This window comes from Zootermopsis nevadensis, unplaced genomic scaffold, assembly GCF_977971745.1.
Source record: "Zootermopsis nevadensis isolate Lab colony 2312 unplaced genomic scaffold, Znev_1.0 Znev_ptg000008l, whole genome shotgun sequence".
Taxonomy (NCBI): domain Eukaryota; kingdom Metazoa; phylum Arthropoda; class Insecta; order Blattodea; family Termopsidae; genus Zootermopsis; species Zootermopsis nevadensis.
Genome location: NW_028259140.1, coordinates 2,731,434 through 2,752,297, shown reverse-complemented (window position 1 = coordinate 2,752,297; position 20,864 = coordinate 2,731,434). Strand labels below are relative to the sequence as shown.

Genomic DNA, 20,864 nt, shown 5'->3' with positions numbered 1-20,864 from the left:
CAGAAGCATCTATTTACCTACTTCCTATACTACATAAATACGTTCATCACTTTTACAAGATTTAATCGAAGTAAAATATTAAATGTAAGAGATACGCGTTTTATACACAAACTGAGCTTAAAAGTTAAGAAAATCGTGTATTTATGCAAACTTGGATGAAAAGTTGTGTAGCTATGTAAAATGTCACCATGAAGGAATTATGGGTAAGACACTATCAGTGAAAGGGCTAAACTTTAAACATTTACAAGCCACAATTAAAGCACTATTCTACAATGATAATATCAAACTGTACTTACCAATTAATATGCATCCAAATGATATAACAAATACCAGAATATAGCCACGAACTGGGTCATTATTTGCTCCATGTCCTTTTGAGAAGAAGCCTATAAGTGGATATAACTTATCTTTTGCCAGAGCCTGAAAACAATATATTTTTAGAAAAATTCAAGAGATGTGTTTTTATGTGTAAAACTGTAGATATTAAAGAATGTGACTTGAATTTTTTTTTAATGTTTGTCGCACCATTTAACTTCACTGTATCTTGCCTTACATGACATTTATAAAAGACTATTGCATCGTAGCAAAGTGTTGCAACATACAATAGGACATCCAACTAGTATAAAACCATATTTTGAAACAAAACGTTATAATATTGTTATCAATCTGAGGAGACAAATCTTTGATGTGAAGAAACAGATATACATAAATTGTCTGTGCAATTTACTGCGGAAGTTTATTTCTATGAAAACTGAAGCTCTCAAAATGCTTACAGATTCAACCAATTCAAGCAGAAGAAGCTATTGGAAATAAATGCCAATGAGATATACAGACTTTTCTAAAAGGGTCATGGCAAAGCAAAGTTAACACTCAAGCAAGCAGTGAATATTGAAATGTTTTGATGCTGACCGACCTGTAACACTCTTGGTGCTCCAACAAGGCTAGCAATGGCAGATGACAGGGTCGCAGCAAAGCAGCCTCCATAGATTAATGGACCCCATGATGAAGCTAATTCCATGGCCTATGCAAAGAAACAAACCAATAATTAATAACAAGTATCTCCTGTTCCAAGTCAATAAAAATTTATTAGTTTATATACAGCATGAGATGTGAGTTATGAAAAGTTAATTTTCTTCCAGAAACTTCTCATAAACAGCAAATGATGTTACTTACTTTTTAAGTACATAAAAATTTACACATTATAGTTGTAAACTTTCATTTAAAATAGTTTTAATCGCTTATGCTATTAACAAAACACAAGGATATCTTCCACATATATGGAAAGTTACTGGAAGTACAGAGCAGATCTGTTAGTGAAGCACATCGTGCTTTGCCATTTCGCAAAGCTATTACATCCATAACAGTGAAATGGTTAAGAGAAAGTTCCCTGAAAATACGTACTCATTGCTCGTATGTTACAAACCTGGTTATCATTATGTAGTCCATACATACAGGGCCGGTCTGTACAGTTGCTGAAGATTGTCCATTCATTAGGTTCACCTTTAACCTGAAGGTATTCTGTTACATTGCCAGAAGCCGTGCGTAGCACACAGCCTCCCATCATGAACCCATAGCCTACATAAGACAGAAATGTGATGACGATGGCCAGCAATGTGCCTATGGGAATGGCACTACTGGGGTCCTGTAAAAAATTGTCATACACAATCAATATTTCCTTAAATGTTCTCTTTATTTAATAGGTAAATTAGAAATACTCAGCATTTATATGTACCTTCCTTTAAGTGGTTAGAAATACCTTAAGGTCTCCTGACAAATTGGCTCCAGCCACAATTCCAGTTACAGCCGGGAAGAATACAGAGAAGACAGAGAAGAAATCATGATCAACTCCTTCGTAGTTGCGATAATCTGGGTATAGGTTCGATACGAATGTTTCTACTGTTGATAAATAAAACAAAGTAGGAAACTGTGTTATAATAAATATTTTTAAAAATATGGTACTCGTGGGTTATCGGGACACATCGCTTTAAAAATAGGTTAGGTTAGGTTAATGTGTGTGGATAAATGACATAGACTTGAAAGTTATTATATTTTATTTCACTAAATGACAAATTATTATATTTTATTTGGATACGAACGAGCGCTTTCGGTAGTATTCCTTCATCCTGCAGAAAAGAGACAGAATCTTCCTCACTGTTAGGTAAATCCTAAATTTTTAACATGGTACTGAACAGCAATAAATAACTGAACGAACTAACAGATAACAACAACAACCGAGTATACGGGTATACCAATACGCATGCGCAGTTTTCCAAGTCCAGATATTCGACTCTCCCGTCTTGTGTCCCGATAACCCACAAGCACCAAAAATATTTTACCTATTAAAGGCAAAATTATTTGCAGTTCCTTTTTTGTTGTGGATGAAAGTGTTCTGTGAAATTGATAATTTTTGTTTGAATGTATACATTATTATTTCTAGGATTCTGGTATATTAGACTTTACAGGACTCAGTAAATATGTTTATAACAGGACACCATACAAATTTCACAAAACATTTTCAGAATTTTATCAGTTGTGTCATGAAACTAAACTATACTGCACAGTGTTAGTTAATACATTTCTCAGAGATTTATTATCATACAAGAATTCTGGATCATATCTGACTACTGATAGTTATGTAATTTAAATGCACTTAGCTTTATTCTCGCTTCAAAAGTTTGTGCGGCTACCGCACTGGTATTGTTCTTGGATGACGGAATTAAAAACTATCGAGGTTGTGTGGCCTATAATTGACTGGTACTTACACCAAGTTTCATGAAAATTGATAAATTACTGTCTCCAGTATTTATGTACATACCTGAATACATAAGATATGACTACAGAATTTTAGTCTGAAAACCTGAAGGGAAGAGACCACTTAACAAAACTACAGATATATATATATGAGAGAGAGAGACAGACAAACAGACAGGAGGATATTTATCTAAATAAGGGACACATGTAGCTCATTATGCATGCAAATGTAACATTTCATATGTTAGAAAGGTGTGTAATAAACTAATTTTGCTGAAAAGTTTTTCATTTTCTTTTTTCAAGAAACATACCATTGTATCCTACAAATCCTTTTACTATTTCTTCATCATCTTCAGGTCCCAGGAAGCTTCCAATCACAAAATCAATTTGAGAAGCGATTAAGACAAAAAGCAAACACATTTGTGTCTGAAATAGAAATATTATGTACCATTAATTTAAATTTGTAATTCTATATCTTTTTAACTACTGATTAGACTAGAATGAGGCTTTAACTTAAGCTAATTTAATGAAAATTTTTGGATGTCAATGGCCTGTAAGATTTATGATCAGGATCTTGTTAAGTTGGATCAGTCAACTGATACATTTTCCTTTGTTAATAGTAAAAGTGTTCTTACTCGTCCAGTATAAAACACATTTTAACTGGTTATCTGTTTCAGTGTAAGGGCTGACATTTCCATACACTCAAAATAATTATGAAGCGCAAAATTTAAGTTTGTAATAGCAGATGTTTTTGTAACTTAACTTTTTTTCAAACTAAGTTAAATATGTATTTTAAATTAATTATAGGGATTATTATCTTTAGTTATTAGCAAATATTAGCACAATTTTGAACTTATCAAGGACAAGTAATTGTTGAGGCCTATTTATAATTACATTGAGACATCAAATTACTGACCCTCGTAACCCAATCCATGCCAACTATTGCAAGAATAAATATGCCTATAAGAGTTACAAGGCCAACCACACGGATGTCATTACTTGCTCCGTCGATGATTGTGGTACCAAAGCTTCTCAGTAAATCTTGAAGCGACTCGCAAAAGCCAACAATATACATTGATACAGCAACAGAATTGGCAAGTGTGAACATGAGGCCAATTGCTCCGCCAAACTCTGGTCCCAGTGACCGAGATATCATGTAATAAATACCACCTGCAGAGAAAACGTGGAATCAATTATATTATCAGTAAAATATGGTTTCATTTTCAAATCATTTATGTTGTTGATTTATGTACTGGTCCCTTAAACCTCTTTTATAAATATGTATTTTTTATGTTACTATAACCACATACATTAATCCTAGGATCATGCTCTGTAATACTTGGATTATATTTACAAGATTAAAAGGTAGAATTAATGCAGAAAAACTCATTTCATAAATGAAAAATGGCATGTACTGTCCAAGGACCGATGATTAAAATAAATGAAATGATAATTAATATTTCTTACTTATTTTTTAAAGGTGCGAAATACGATTATTTGATATTTCTTGGGGAGAACATAAACCGAAGTATCTGAATTAAATTACAGTAAAACCTCTCTAAGTTGGAAACTTTGAGTTCCACGAAAATGTGTCCAACTTTCAGAGGTGTCCAAGATAGAGGAAAAGAGTAAAAATCAGATTGTGGTCTAATGACAATATAATCAAATGCATATGACTGACACATTTATAAGAGTTCGATTTGTTACATTTCAGTGGTCATTATGAAATGTTTAATAAGTTGCTTACCTCCTTTAATTTGTCCATTTGTACAAACAGCAGACATAGAAATGCTCGTTACTAAAGTTACTATGTTCGCAAGGCAAATTATTGCTGTCCCTTCTCCTAAAACATTTAACCAAATTGTCAGTCTTTACATAAACAAATTAATTAATATTTTGTTATTCAGGCAAGTTATTGAGTTTTAATGAATTAATAATTTATTCCAGATCAGTGACTCTCAAATATAAATTAATGTTATAAGAAAGGCCAAAGTAACAAATTGAACGACTTAACAAGTTCCATTTCAATTAAGGGATTTCTTTTATTCTGCAACCCCCAAATAAACTCTGTGGGCAAGTATATTTTTACATCTCCAAAGATTCAAATTTCAAGCACGCCCAGAAAATATTTTTGTACAGTAATAACTATTTTCACTTAAAAATTGCTGTTCTATGATTCATTGTAACTACAGATGGCGATAATTTCCTTCGGAACCTTGTCGCACAATTGTGCGTGTCAGAACATAATTTATTTCTCGTTGCATATTTACAAAAGACATCTGAATCCCATGATGTTCAAATAAACAGATCTTACATTTAACATTTTTAATGTTAAGTTCTTCCATAAGAATTCTTTCGTGTCCACATTTTATCGTTCTAGTAACCGCAGTCCCTAACGAACTTACTTAATTCCCACTTGTTTGATCTGTAAAGATGATGACTCTCATAGATATTCACAGACAAAGGAATAAACAGTTTAATTACGAGAAATCGTAGAAGATTAAGCATTCTGAATGTATCACGTACCAATTCCAGCTTGGCCAATAACCCAGGAGAGACGTAAGAAGAGCATAACACCCCAGATGTTGAGAAGACATCGCATCTAATGTGTGAGAGAAACAGTCTACAAGATGGTTCAACAACTAAGTCACTTAGCGATACAGTAAAAATCACCTCTCACCAAAAACAGTTCTCGGAACCAAACGTAATTAACAAAACAAATATATCACTTAATTTCAAAGATAATTAACTAAGAACTAGGTTTAAAATACATTATAAGGCTGTTTCTACTGGTTCCTAAAAATGTTGAAAATATTACAGCTTTATATTATTTGTGAATAAATGAAAATTAATATCGAGATCAAAACTCACAGTAAATGAAGAAGGTATTAAAATTATACAAATGCTGATCCTGCACTTGTTGAGAAAAGAGGTTGAATTATGCTTCAGTGTAGCTAGCCGTACAAAAGAATAACATCTATAAATATTATATTTAATTAAGTTGGAAATATTTCTCATGTTAAAATCTTCGACACAAAAAAAATGTTCGTCCTCGTAGTTAATTGGTGTGATTTTACAGCAATAAGAAAGTAGCAGGCATCTGAATTCCATATGAGTGGAGACAACACACAATTATAGTGTTTTAATTCTAGATAATTATGTTGTGTTAATTATGACAGTTTAGTTTTTTGTGCACTGGCTTACAAATACTCCTTCCAGCCATCCAAACTTGATGACCTTCCCCTTCTTTTGTTCCTGTGGTTCGGCTTCAACATTTCGTTCCCTCTGAAAACATCAAACAGGACACAACGCATTCTGAGAAATGTGATTCATAATAAAAAAAATTATACAGGATGTCTACAATGAAACGCCCTGATTTTGGAGAGTTTTTAAAAATGGCACATTTTTTTTCCTTCAGGTCTTAAGGGTCCAGATTCTTAATTGACATAACACAATTCAAGTCACAAAACTTCATTAGGTGGGGTTGTGTTTGGTTGGGGATGTCGATTCGATTAATGTGGCACAGGATAGGGGCCAGTGTTAAGCTGTTGTGAACACGGTGACGAACTTTTTAGTACCCTAAAAGGTGAAGAATCTTTTAACTAGCTCAGCACGTTACAAGGACTCTGCTGCAAGGAGTTGTGTTCAGCTCCTGATTTGGTTTGGGTATAAAGATCAAACCGCCACGGTGGTCTAGCGGTTAGAACGCTGGCCTTGTAATCCTGGGGGTCTCGGGTTCGATTCCCGGCGGTGCCCGAATTTATAACTTGTGTTGGGCAAGGCCGTGGTCTAGACAACACGGAGTTTTCCTCCGTGGCATCCCAACAATTACTCCATTCACACACAGAAGAAGGCAATGGCAAACCACTTCTGGATCATCTGCCAAGAACGTATATGAACAGGTCCCAGTCCGAGAAAAGGATGGAAGGATCCTGTTCATATGGACCTGTCCTCAGACAGAACACTAAATAAAATAAATAAATAGAGATCAACCAGAACCACATCAAAAAAACCTGTTGAAAAGTAGAATAAACAAGCCATCAAACAAAGACAACAACAGATAACGAATTTAAAATAAATAAGAATGAAGGTGTATGTTTGTGTTATTTTACTATTCTACGTAACTAAGCGCTAAGCTGTGTATCTATTACCATGCCGGATTTTGAAACTTACTGATACTTCACTGTTTTATGAGAAAATGTTAGGGCGTACGTCCCTTCCTGTGTGTTAGTACCACGTCATAGAAACGTACGAGAAGTGAATTTGGTTTCCTCCTTCATTTCGGTAGTCATTAACTGTGAGTGGTTAGCTGAGGTACCAGTTACCGACGCGGTGGTCTAAAGGAAGGAAGCTGTCATGACATCATAGGTAGAATAACCTCAATACACCTGCCGGAAACCAAACCCCGTACGTCCATTTAGCAATCCGTCGTTGCTACCTTGTGCTATCACAGCTTCGCCTATGGGCTGATTCTGGATTATCTTACGACTGTTTTTCAACTGCACAGACTAGTGTGGTGAAGGCAAATTGACCTATATAGAACCAGGTCTCTGTCTTGACATTAGCATACCGAACAAAGGATAAAATGAAAAATCCAAGACAGCAGATCTCCGGGTCAGTATTCGAATCGGGAACCTTCCGAATACGAAGCTGGGATACTAACCTTTTAACCATGAATTTCGGTTTGTCTGTAGTGTATCACTGATGTCATGTCCAGCTAATGTGAAGTGGGATCTTGTTTTTTTTTTAGTTGTGTAGAGTTCATTATGTCTGTGAGACTGTTTTATTTTTCTTGTGTTATGGGGCCAGAGGGCACCGTAATTACATGTTCATGAAGTACAGGGCAAGTATTAACGTAGAGTTTCTTGAAATTATCGCAGCATTTAGTAAGAAACGTGCAATTGTAGAACGTAAGAAGCTTGAGTTACAAAGGGTCTATTTGCTAGAGGTTTCAGAATTACAAAATTAGTTCCCTTGCTACGTAATATACAGTAATTATTATGGTGGCGTCACGCCAAAATTCTTGAAAGTTGCCGTTTATTTAATGAGAAGAAAACTGTTCACTTATTTATTCTTCATTTAATGTAATTCACAGCCGAAAAACGTATATTTGTGAAATTTAACCTTAATTGTAAACACTGCAAAAGCGAATAGTTGAGTTCTGGGAACTGATAATAACAGTTACATAATAAATATTCAGATATCTGTGGATGTGTGTAAGCATAAACCAGCTTTCGTCTTGTCGTGGATTCTTCACTGACGCTGATACAAAGTGCAGAACGGAGTGGTCGACCATCGCGTGCCCTTGTTTACATTTGCAAAAACTGTGACATAAGCGTAGAGAATTGTGACGGGAGGCCTCTAATACTTTAATGTTTTGTCAGTAGTCTTAGCACGCTTATTTGGCTGTGTCACGAATGTGTTGAAAGATGATGAACAGCATATTAATGAGAACCTGCTTCAATCTTCTCATCTGACAATACTCCAGCCCTCTCATTCTAACAGATACCGTGTGATTTCTCAGATCCTCGATATAAATACGACGGAAGTAATTTCAGTCAGACCAAGAATACTTCCGTTCACTCACATGATACACTAGTCTCATATAATTTCTGAATGGAAATGCATTGCAAAATGAAAATCAGCTTTATCGAAAGATGGAAAGGGACAAATCATGTAGAAATTTTCGAAAAAAAAGTGGGGTTTATTTGTTCTGATTTTTAACTCTGTAGTAGTACCTATATGTATCATGTAATTTAACGCTGTATTTCCCCCCAAAGAATGTATTTATAAGTTTCATATAATTTATTTTCTTAAACAACATTAACCACTGATATTTTAGTGGCTGTGCGTTGTGTTTCTTCGAGGTACTAACTGATTTTTTTAAAAATAATTTAATAAAGTCAGGGCTTCGGGACACTGCTCTGGTCTTCTCAAAATTTCTAAATCGAAATAAATGATTTGGTAACTACCGTGTAACTTCAAAATAAATTTCTATTAAACTGTGCTAATATGCGTTGTAGTAAATATCACGCCTTGAGTCCTTGGTTGAAATTCAAGTATACATTGTCTTCAAAGAAGGAGACGAAGCTTCATGTCAAATCAGTGAATGCAATTATAATATCCTGTTCATTAATAATGCTTTAAGACAAAGGAACAGACTGCTTCAGTCGTGTTTTGCAGAATCGGTTGGCCATGCCATTCATTCACGTCAAAGACTGTAAATATGTTTACGTTCGTCCTCTGCCAAACATCAACAGTATGAAAAAGGGAATGAGTTTTGGGTGGCCAGAGACAGGTTACAAAGAAACCTATAGGGAATTTCGAAATGTTTCCTTCAATGACATTAAGCAGACAGCGGAAAATTTCAGCTTTCATCGTATTATTTATTTTGCAACAGGGTGTAATTGAATGAAGTATTTATTTTTAAAGTACGATACTATAACGTTAAGAATAGTGTGGGGTTCTGAATTACAGTCTGTTATTCTGGGACAAATATTTTCGTGAAGGGGCACGGATTAAATCTTTCCAAAATTGTTTAGACCAATATCGACTTCAGGGGATTAAACTGCCCTTTGGCCGCCTCGTTCTTTGTTGTTTTGTGACTGTGGGTACCTGAAAGTGATCTGATCCCAACCTTAGGAGTCAAAATGATGTTTCAAGAAAGCTTTACACCAACATAAGAAGACAAGGCTTTTAATACGTCGGAGAAGAATGCAAATAATATTGTAGGATTTGAGTTTCTCGCGACGGTGAGTACGAAGATGGCTGTCCTCTGGGTAGCCTGCTACTCATCGCCCTGATAATGCAGGCAGCAAGAACCTCTGAAACGATGGTCAACTTCTACCAGACTACACGACGCCACAACCCAGAAATCAGCCATCAACAGCAGAAAGCCGAACTGGGCTTGTCCTGTTATGAAAAGAACGATTCTGCTGTCAAATTAGTAACTTTAGCGGATTCTTAGAACCAAAGATCTACAAGTAAGAAAGTTTTTGTAAGAATCAGATCAGTCTACTACGGGTCTGCTTGATTATTTTTTTACTCTCCCTAAGTTAGTACTATTTTATTTATTTATTTATTTATTTATTTATTTAATTCTCCCAAGAAACCAGCAGCTGGAAACAATGGATCACCGTAACGGAGTTGTTTCGCTTACAGAAAGTAACTTCTCTTCCCCCTCCGAATACATTGGGGTCTGAATCTGAACGACTACGTTTAAGTTTAGTTCCCCTCTTCAGCTCTTTAGTATTCTGTAGAGTTCCTGGGTGGCAGTTGTAATGTCGAAGGTCAGTCAGTGGATTCAACATACGAGAAGTGCCTTTAATTGTCTGAAATTTACAAATGCATAATTATAATGAAGAAGTCATTATAACTCAGTCCGAATAGCAACTAGGCTAAGTGCTGGACGACTGGGGTTCGTTTCCCTACAGGGACCAATGTCCAGACCAGCAATGGGGCCCACTCAGAGTCAATTTACACCTCCAGCTAATGTCGAGGTTACGAATACCCGGAGCCATATATCCAATCTACCATACGCCCACATGTCGCGGTACTTAATTAAGCCCCAGGGACAATTTTGTTGCTATACGTCAAACTTTTAATGTGCAACCAAAAGCGACAAGTGTTTCTGTTAAAGTCAAAAAGCAACTAGACTTAAAGATGACTGACTGTGTAAGACTTGAGGTTCTCACAGCGGTGAGTATGAAGATTTCCGTCTTCTGGGTTGTTGCGCTGTGTAGTCTGGTCGGTGTTAACCAACGTTTCAGAGGTCATACTGCCTCCGTCATCACCCTGATGACGGAGGCGGTATGACCTCTGAAACGTTGGTTAATATCGACCAGACTACACAGTGCAACAACCCAGAAGACAGGAATCTTCATACTCTGATGACGGAGGCGGTATGACCTCTGAAACGTTGGTTAACATCGACCAGACTACACAGTGCAACAACCCAGAAGACAGGAATCTTCATACTCTGATGACGGAGGCAGTATGACCTCCGAAACGTTGGTTAACATCGACCAGACTCCACAGCGCAACAACCCAGAAGACAGAAATCTTCATACTCATCGCCCTGATGACGGAGGCAGTATGACCTCTGAAACGTTGGTTAACATCGACCAGTCTCCACAGTGCAACAACCCAGAAGACAGAAATCTTCATACTCTGATGACGGAGGCAGTATGACCTCTGAAACGTTGGTTAACATCGACCAGTCTCCACAGTGCAACAACCCAGAAGACAGAAATCTTCATACTCTGATGACGGAGGCAGTATGACCTCCGAAACGTTGGCTAACATCGACCAGACTCCACAGCGCAACAACCCAGAAGACAGAAATCTTCATACTCATCGCCCTGATGACGGAGGCAGTATGACCTCTGAAACGTTGGCTAACATCGACCAGACTCCACAGCGCAACAACCCAGAAGACAGAAATCTTCATACTCTGATGACGGAGGCAGTATGACCTCTGAAACGTTGGTTAACATCGACCAGTCTCCACAGTGCAACAACCCAGAAGACAGAAATCTTCATACTCTGATGACGGAGGCAGTATGACCTCTGAAACGTTGGTTAACATCGACCAGTCTCCACAGTGCAACAACCCAGAAGACAGAAATCTTCATACTCTGATGACGGAGGCAGTATGACCTCTGAAACGTTGGTTAACATCGACCAGTCTCCACAGTGCAACAACCCAGAAGACAGAAATCTTCATACTCTGATGACGGAGGCAGTATGACCTCTGAAACGTTGGTTAACATCGACCAGTCTCCACAGTGCAACAACCCAGAAGACAGAAATCTTCATACTCTGATGACGGAGGCAGTATGACCTCTGAAACGTTGGTTAACATCGACCAGTCTCCACAGTGCAACAACCCAGAAGACAGAAATCTTCATACTCTGATGACGGAGGCAGTATGACCTCTGAAACGTTGGTTAACATCGACCAGTCTCCACAGTGCAACAACCCAGAAGACAGAAATCTTCATACTCTGATGACGGAGGCAGTATGACCTCTGAAACGTTGGTTAACATCGACCAGACTCCACAGCGCAACAACCCAGAAGACGGAAATCTTCATACTCTGATGACGGAGGCAGTATGACCTCTGAAACGTTGGTTAACATCGACCAGACTCCACAGCGCAACAACCCAGAAGACGGAAATCTTCATACTCTGATGACGGAGGCAGTATGACCTCTGAAACGTTGGTTAACATCGACCAGACTCCACAGCGCAACAACCCAGAAGACGGAAATCTTCATACTCTGATGACGGAGGCAGTATGACCTCTGAAACGTTGGTTAACATCGACCAGACTCCACAGCGCAACAACCCAGAAGACGGAAATCTTCATACTCTGATGACGGAGGCAGTATGACCTCTGAAACGTTGGTTAACATCGACCAGACTCCACAGCGCAACAACCCAGAAGACGGAAATCTTCATACTCTGATGACGGAGGCAGTATGACCTCTGAAACGTTGGTTAACATCGACCAGACTCCACAGCGCAATAACCCAAAAGACAGAAATCTTCATACTCTGATGACGGAGGCAGTATGACCTCTGAAACGTTGGTTAACATCGACCAGACTCCACAGCGCAACAACCCAGAAGACGGAAATCTTCATACTCTGATGACGGAGGCAGTATGACCTCTGAAACGTTGGTTAACATCGACCAGACTCCACAGCGCAACAACCCAGAAGACGGAAATCTTCATACTCTGATGACGGAGGCAGTAGGACCTCTGAAACGTTGGCTAACATCGACCAGACTCCACAGCGCAACAACCCAGAAGACAGAAATCTTCATGACTGACTGTCTTATGGACTATTGGGACGTGTAATCTGTTATAAGTTTACCGACGTTTCAGAGATGCTTATTGCCTTCGACATTAGAGCGATAAGTCACTCGTACACTGTATAATGTTGCAGATTTTATATCATCGGCTATAACTTGCATCGTTCTGTTCGAGAAGCCATTTTAAAAAAATTCGAGTAAATCTTCGTGTTTTTCTCTACATATCATTGTTATTGTTGAGATGAGGTGTATAACTGGGCCGCTAATGAACCCTTTGTCCATCCCCCAGACATGAGTGGATATGGAGCAGTGGTGGAATAATACTGGTCAGGGGGTGGGAAGGGGGGCGAAGGACTTGTAAATGATACAAACCACACGATGTGGCTTTAAGTATAAAGGTTAAACCTGAATTGATGTAATCCGATTTCGATTGGATGGCTATTTCCATCTCAGTATTCTAGACTTTTCCAAGGTCAGTCTCAAAACTTCGAGGTACAAATATGTAACATTGAGTAGCTCAAACAATATCAATCCTGTCCCCTAGGTGCATTAGGCGTGCGACAAGAGACACCATTTCACAACAGGGACAAGGGACCTTCATAGTGACCTCATTTGGGGGGAGGTGAACACGATGTTTCGGATGTAATTTTAACATCATTCTTCCTTCTCTTATCTAAATATATGACGCTGAGTTATACGTGCATCCCAATTATGGATTCGTGTCTCACGAAAAGTGACTTTGATCGGATGATTATCCTTTTCGCTGTCCGCTGTCGATAAATCACTGTCGTTGAGACTTCATCTCTGTCTCGCAGACATATGCAGGAAGCAGCCAATCAGCAGAGCGGTACTTTCCAACCCCCAGTCCGAACGTTTGCAAATTCACACATGTCCGTCCGACTAGCGTGATAGTCATTTCCACGATAATTACAAGATCTGAAACGCACTAAAAATTTCACGAAATCTAACGTTATCAACAGATATGAACTAGTTTGCTGCTTCAATATACGTATTCGCTGTTGTTTTTTTTTTTTGGGGGGGGGATTATTAGATCAGTTAATATTTTTGAGACACGGCAGTGTTAAAACAACCTCTGTGCCGAAATCAAGTCGGCATATTTCAGTCATCACAGCGATTGAACTATTGTACGGGATTACCAGAGTTCTATTCTCGGAAAGGGCAAGATTTTTTAATTCCTCACAACGTCCAGACCGGCTCTGGGGCCCACCAGGCTATTGGGCTTCTCCAGTCCACATCGTCACATCCCATCTCTGTAAAAACCTATTTTAATATTACTGTCTAAGCAGTTCTCTCATACAGGTTTCACAATCAAATTTTATACGCATTTCTCATCTCTCCCATTATCCCCCATCCCATCGTCCTTCGTTTGATCACCATAATAACATCCGGTGCAGGATACGAAGTATAGAGCTCCTCGTTACGTAATTTTCTCCAGTCTCCTACCACTTAATTTCTTTTATTGCCAAATATTATACTCATCACATTCTAATCAAAACATCCTTCACGTCAGGGACCTAAATAAAATTTTATATATTTGTATATTTTAATTCTTTACGTTTCTAGCTAACAAAAAGGAAGACGGAAGTTTCTGAACTGCGCTAAGATGATAACTGCGGTGGAACTTAAACTTTTATTAATTCCATGTATTACGTGAAAATAATTAATCTGATATTTCTTAAAACAAAGTCGCTGCAGTTTGTTGAATTGGTACGAGCACACATGATTGAAGTCAATGATTTTGCCGCCGGGCGTTGAGTGACAATAACGATAATAATAGCTTCATAGCTGGGCCTACTTTTTGCGTGTCGATTCATAAAAGACTGCGTCTTAGCTAAAATTTAATGAATGCCACAAGAAAAAAAAAATTGTGGGAGCTCCGCCAGCAAGAGACAAAGCAGTTACTCCTCCCACAGAGGTCAAAATGTCAATTTAGTGCTGATATTTATATACTGTATCCTAATCACGCGGGTTTATCACGTCTAGAAGGCTGGTGACCCAAATTAGTTTTATCTTTATATTCAATAGACCTAACGTTCACAACGGAAACTTCAATGAGGGAGTCATAAATGGGGAGGGAGCAGAAACGTCTCTTAATTCAAGGCCCTAACGAAAAGGTTACACACAATTCAATGCTTAACATTCACCACACACAAGTTTAATTTGTTTATGAACTCTGCAAGACAGATGGTGAATCCAAAAATAATAAAGGTAGCTCATTTGAATGTAACTGAAGATCTACCAACAATCTAGCCTCCTAAAAGTAGTGGAGATTATTAAAATTATAAAAGAGAACGATCTCATATCTAGCTCAGGAAAGCGGAAAGTTTATTTACGAAAAGAAACGGCCTACTCCAAGATTTCAGCCGTGTGTTTAGCTCAATTATCTTCATCCACGCTGCCAGTATAATAAGATGATCTAAAAATAAAAGTTCGAAAGTCAGAAATACTAACAAATCTCGGAAAACATGATTACAACTGCGACGCGGGGGCAAATGATTTCAGCAGCGGAATTTGAGTTATTTTTAATATGCGTAAACGTAAAGGAATGTAGGCTAAAAACGGGTTTTTGTTTCATAATGGAATATAGGTTAAATAGAAAGTTGTCTATTGAATAAGGAGTGTGTTTGTGTGTGTGTGGGGGGGGGGGGTATCTACAAGCAGTTTTTAATTTTCAATCGTTTAACAAAGTTATTAGCGCCATACAGCCTATAGGCAGGATATGACCTCCCAACGACCCGCAAAAAAACATATGCTTTGAATTATGTGCTACTCTACGATTAAGTTTTTGTATTAACGCCTCGAAACCAAAACTCGTCCTCACAATATTTAACAACCATTACAAATATCTACTGGTTAACGATGTTTAAGGGAAATAATGACTGTTTACACTAATGCTCACACAAAATCCACAAATACAAAACGATACGTTACTTCCTGTTGAAGTCAGATAACATTAGGCTATAAACGGTTTACAACGGTACTTCTGGAAGTAATTTAGAATATTCTAGAAAACGTGACCACATTCTTTACTTACTAGCTGCTCCAATAATCCCGCTGTGTGACATTTTACAGTGTTTTGTGAATACCGAGATTAGCATCCAGCAGTTTGAAACATGCAACCACGTTACATAGAAACTTACATCAAGGGTCAAACACTGACCGTGTTCTATCCATCCGTCATCGCCCTTTATCAATCAGTGGCATCAGTATCAAAGACCACAATAATAATCTACTTGTATACTCTATTGACTCAATGTGTTCGGGAGAACAGTAGAAAATGCATTATGATTACCATGTTCATCTGGGTTTTGGGGCCGTGCTGGGCTGAAGATGGAGACAGTATGTTCCAGTCTACACGGCGCCAAAACCCAGAAGACAAACGCAAATTATCCTCACCGCCGTGAAAATTTTAAATCTCACGCAAGTTTGTACGAAATTAAACATATTCACGTGTAATATGCAATAACTCCAACGAAAGATAGTAATTCTTTATCAAAATAAAATAGAACCATTCTTGAGAGTTTAAGCTATTAAATAAATTCCCCACCTTTAATGAAGCCAAAAAGTTGTAGGATTTGAGGTTTCTGAAGATGGCTCACATAACAGGATATAACACAAATAAGTAATAATTTATCTACCTGTATAATAAAACACGAAATTTAAATTTTAAGACATAATATTATTTAATAAAATAAAGATGCAGTCATATGTCAATCGTGTAATTAGCGTTAGAATAAATTACATTTTTATTAAGTATTTAGGTGTAATGAATGCTCCAATACATTATTACAGAGACTTGGATAAGTTTTTGTCTTTGAAGATGACTGTACTGTACCTTTTCTGGGATAATTCTCTCATGAAGTTCTTCTAGAGTTGGCCGGTATTCGTGATGAATGGAAAGATGCCTGTAGTGTTCTACTCTTGGGGGGACTTCCCTCGTCAGTTGGCCCAAACTTTTGTAGCGTGAATCGCACCCATAAGAATGCTGCAGATTTGGAGATGTCAAAGAGTCAGTTTCCTTCTCGTCGTCTTTTGCATCTACTTTCGCCACTCGGAAACGATTTTGATCAATATCTTGGAGCTCCTGCTGCTCCCCTAAAGCAGGATCATTTGCTGGCGTTAAGTCACTGTTCATTTTTAGTCTTTCCTTCGTCGTGTCGTGTCACGACTAGGAAGATAACTGAACAGCGCGCTTTTATGTCAGAGCCATTCTGAACGTTACAGCCTACAACTATTCAGTCATGGAGGACAATTGGTTTCAATCATTTCCGACAGATGGCATATGTATACATAACTGGTACCCACGGTCGCTTCATATTGGTTGTGACGTCTCTTTCCAGAATGAGTTGGCCTTGAGATGTTAGTTCTTCAATTTATATCTATGGCTGAAGAATTGTAAAGGAATATTAACCGTTTCTAATGAAAGACTCTCTTTAGTGAAGCTCAAGCAAAGCACAAACACCGAAAGGAAGGTGGGTTAGTGTTATTTAAAATGTAGCGTATTAATGGTGCTCTGAAATAAATGTGTGCATAGTACATCTCGTTTTAGGTTAGGAATTTTGTGATTTCTTTCAGGGTCGAAGTGAGAGGTTACGTATGTTTACATACTACAGTCCTGTATTTAGAAACATTATGCAAACGTGCACGTTATACACACCTCTAAAAAGAGTTGCAGTCAAGACAGAAATGGAGTGGGGCATATCGCATACTGAAGCTCAACTTTTGAATGCATCGAGAGCAATTGTTCCATCTATGAGGCATGACTTGTACAAAGGGAAAGCTGGCCGCATAGGCGTTATCGGTGGCTCGTTCGAGTATACAGGCGCTCCGTATTTTTCTGCTATTTCTGCCTTGAGGGTTGGCTGTGATCTTTCGCATGTGTTCTGCCCACGAGACGCGGCGCCTGTTATCAAGTCTTACAGTCCTGAGCTGATCGTACATCCAGTCCTGGATGATGGGAATGCTTTGGAACTCATAAAACCCTGGTTGCCACGACTCCATGTGTTGGTTATTGGCCCAGGTCTTGGGCGGGACCCGTCGATTCTGGAGACCGTCTGCGACATAATACAGTTTTGCCGAGACGAAGCAGAATATGGGAAACAGCTTGTAATTGACGCAGATGGTTTATTCATGGTTACACAGAACCCGGAAATAATTCGAAATTATCCGAGAGGTGTTATATTAACGCCGAATGCCATAGAATTCATCAGACTTGCTAAATCTGTATTGGACAAAGAATGGGAACCTACACCAAACCCTGACCCTGAACGTGTAAAGGCGTTGGCGGTGGCGCTGGGAACTAATATTGTGGTGTTACATAAAGGTGCTGCTGACGTGATTTCTGATGGCGTCACTGTGGTCACGTGTGTGTCAGGCGGTTCTGGTAGGCGCTGTGGCGGTCAAGGTGATCTGCTATCGGGGAGTCTAGGTACATTCTATTGCTGGGCTGGCCTCAGAACTGCCCGTGACACATCGGAACAAGTCCTTCCTTTTCCGCCACCGATTGTTGCCGCGTACGCAGCAGCACGCCTTACAAGGGAGTGCAACCAACGAGCCGTGACCAAGGCGGGCCGCAGTACTCTCACAACAGATATGCTGGAAGAGATACACTCTGCGTTCGAGGCTCTTTTTGAAAACTAATCAGTTGTCAATGATGCAGAGACAGATGAATGGAATTGTGTGGAATTTAGAAGAAACATTCGTTGTTGGCTGCATAGTGTTGCCATCTGTCGGCCAACAACGAATACTACTTCCAAATTCCATGTACCTCTTTCCCATTCAGACGATGCATTTAAAATTTGTATGCATTTGCAAATAAATTGTTCTCCCTGTAAAAAAAGTGAATCTGCAAATCCAATCATTATTAGCATTTATACGTGTTTGTTTACAATATAAGAAGCATATATTTTGGAAGATTGACAATGCATAATTTCATATTGCACAAATTTCTTCTAGCTGTACAAATGTTGTGTTATTAATGTAATATTTTTTTGTAATGAAAGTTTCTAATGCATCAATAAAATGCAGTGTAGCTCATGAGTTATCATTCTGGGCTACTTCTTGTACGAAATCCTGGAAACCGGTTACAATATCTTCTAGTTGCCTAGTTCGAAAAGAGTAATCGAATAAATAACGAATCAATAAATACAGTATAAAAATATATTTCTTCCCTTGGTTACAAGTCCGATGAGAGCCGTGTCACATGTTTTACTTAGGTGCTATATTTTCGTAGAAGTTCAGAATATTCAGAGAATGAAAAGATATTGTTATTCTACTGTAACATTAGAAAATGTGAGAATCCTATTAATAATTTTTAAAGTAATCCCTCCTTCTCAAAGTATTTTTCTTTGATAAAGTTGGAAGTTTCCACATCTTGTATGAATATCACATCGATTGTGAACAAAAGTCCAGCTGGCTTTTCAAACATACAAGTGGGATATTATCAGTTGTTGGAGCAAGTCACTGCCTATCGAAAAGACGCTATGATGTTCGATAGGCAGTGACTAGTAATTTGCCAGCACTGTATCAGGCATAAACTTCAGACTCGAACATTGTCTTTGTATCAGACATTGATGGATGCCCTTATTTAAATAACAAGAAAGAAGGCAGTTGGCTAAATTATTTGAGGAATTACTAAGTCTTCAACTTTCGGTTGCTACGTGTGTAATTTCCTTTAAATCGAACCACTTCACAAAAGACAGGAATTTTTTATTAAAGAAACCATCTTAAAATGCACCAATTTGACCGAGTAAAGGTGAAGTTACGTCAGAGATATTTGCTTACATGTATATTAAGAACTCTACTTAATTAAAACTCGTAACGACATGAACTTACAAGAATCGCGAAGTTCAAAGGAGTGACAGTACATACGAAGATTAGCAATAAGTTGACTGCAAACTTTAAGTCTTTGGCGCTAAAAAGGCAGATCTGAAAAATGCTTGTTAAGATAACACAATAAATAACTTAACAATAGTCCTACATGCTTTACTAAGTATTTGAAACGATTTATAGCCCCTCCTTATGCTGCCTGTGTGATGAATATTTCTCCAGGATTCAGTTTCTGGAATTACGTTACACCATCTCATCCACAACAGATGTGATGGTTATTCCACCGTGAGTTGACATTAAGGCTTTATATTTTATTCCTATGCGTTTTATCCACACGATAAGCAACTCTCACCTTTAAAATTAAGTTGTTAAGAAACATAACTTCATAATCTGTAAATATTTCCGTTATTTTCACAAGGATCCTTTTTTGTTCGATGTACTGCAATTTTTCGGAGCTCTTAGTTGTGCGTGTAGTATACTTTCAGGCGCTCTGCAAAAACTGTGGACCTTAAGAGCCTAGCGTAGACTGATCAAACTCTCGGACCGCCGGCCGAATCATTTCTCAAATTATGCACGATGTGTGGTCCAGAATATCCTCAGTTTTATCAACTAGTATAGAAGATTGCTGTCTTCCGGGTTGTTGTGCCACGTAGTCTGGTAGAAGTTTACCAATGTTTCAGAGGTAGCGTGCTGCCTCCATCACCAGGGCGAAAGCAAGCACCTCCAGAAGTCCATAAACTTCTACCAGACTACATGGCAAAACAACCCAGGAGGCAGCCATATTTAGAAAAATCAACTATAACATAGACTTCATATTTTTACAATTCTAACAGCATGCAATAATCATTCACCTTTCAAGAAATTTCCCACCTTTCATGGAACCCAAATGGTCTATTGCAGTTTTCAGAACAGCCTGCCAGAGGTCTATATCCTGACTCAGATTAATCCAGTCTAGAACCCCACGATGATTTTCTTCAATATCACCCGTCCTTACATGCCTATGTTCTCCAAGTAGCCTTTCTGCTAAAATGTTGCACGTTTAAAGATGTATAATTACATAACATTCCAAGTCATCACAGTGAAAGGTGCTAAATGTTTAGCCGACCTCAAGTTAGAAGATGGAGACAGCAGGTTCCTATAAACGTTGGTAACCATCTACGAGATTATACGATGTTTTAACCCAGAAGACCACAATCTGTAGCTGGTGTTTGTTTCGTGGTGAAGGACTGCAAGTTCTCCCAATTCGTTCTTAAACTTTCATAACCATTATTCTACAGTCGTCGTAGGTAAAACTATTGGTAAACCAAGCGTTGTAAATAATGTAGTTCGCGAGTCTGGTCCGAAAATCGGAAGTATTGGGGAAAAAAAATTCACTTTTATCGTTTACGCTGTGTTTCGTGAATACTGAGCCTATGTACCAAAACTATAATATTCCGTATCTGTTGTT

General features: G+C 38.2%; 2 protein-coding genes across 4 annotated transcripts in view; one reads left to right on the top strand and one right to left on the bottom strand.

Annotated features, from left to right (window-relative positions):
* Nucleotides 1-20,864, bottom strand: part of LOC110838066 (bumetanide-sensitive sodium-(potassium)-chloride cotransporter) — a 50,970-nt gene that overhangs the window by 11,601 nt on the left and 18,505 nt on the right. The window contains exons 1-10 of one of the 3 annotated variants that reach the window (XM_087344842.1): nucleotides 16,425-16,831; nucleotides 5,956-6,036; nucleotides 5,278-5,353; nucleotides 4,499-4,594; nucleotides 3,668-3,921; nucleotides 3,063-3,177; nucleotides 1,757-1,896; nucleotides 1,424-1,642; nucleotides 914-1,021; nucleotides 297-420 (exon numbers count right to left, since the gene is read on the bottom strand). In XM_087344842.1, the coding sequence (XP_087200968.1) occupies nucleotides 297-420; nucleotides 914-1,021; nucleotides 1,424-1,642; nucleotides 1,757-1,896; nucleotides 3,063-3,177; nucleotides 3,668-3,921; nucleotides 4,499-4,594; nucleotides 5,278-5,353; nucleotides 5,956-6,036; nucleotides 16,425-16,724 (1,513 nt within the window). In that variant the 5' untranslated portion in view covers nucleotides 16,725-16,831. Of the gene's footprint in view, nucleotides 1-296; nucleotides 421-913; nucleotides 1,022-1,423; nucleotides 1,643-1,756; nucleotides 1,897-3,062; nucleotides 3,178-3,667; nucleotides 3,922-4,498; nucleotides 4,595-5,277; nucleotides 5,354-5,955; nucleotides 6,037-16,424; nucleotides 16,832-20,864 lie in introns of those variants that run through there. The other 2 variants (XM_022080871.2, XM_022080872.2) reach the window with 2 other exon arrangements.
* Nucleotides 16,919-18,635, top strand: Naxd (NAD(P)HX dehydratase). The gene is made up of 2 exons (XM_022080875.2): nucleotides 16,919-17,061; nucleotides 17,139-18,635. Exon 2 carries the CDS (start codon nucleotides 17,186-17,188, stop codon nucleotides 18,227-18,229), a length of 1,044 nt encoding a protein of 347 aa, XP_021936567.2. The 5' UTR covers nucleotides 16,919-17,061; nucleotides 17,139-17,185; the 3' UTR covers nucleotides 18,230-18,635.

Coding starts and splice junctions, on each gene's coding strand:
- Naxd (XM_022080875.2), top strand. CDS start 17,186: ATGTTTACATACTACAGTCCTGTATTTAGAAACATTATGCAAACGTGC.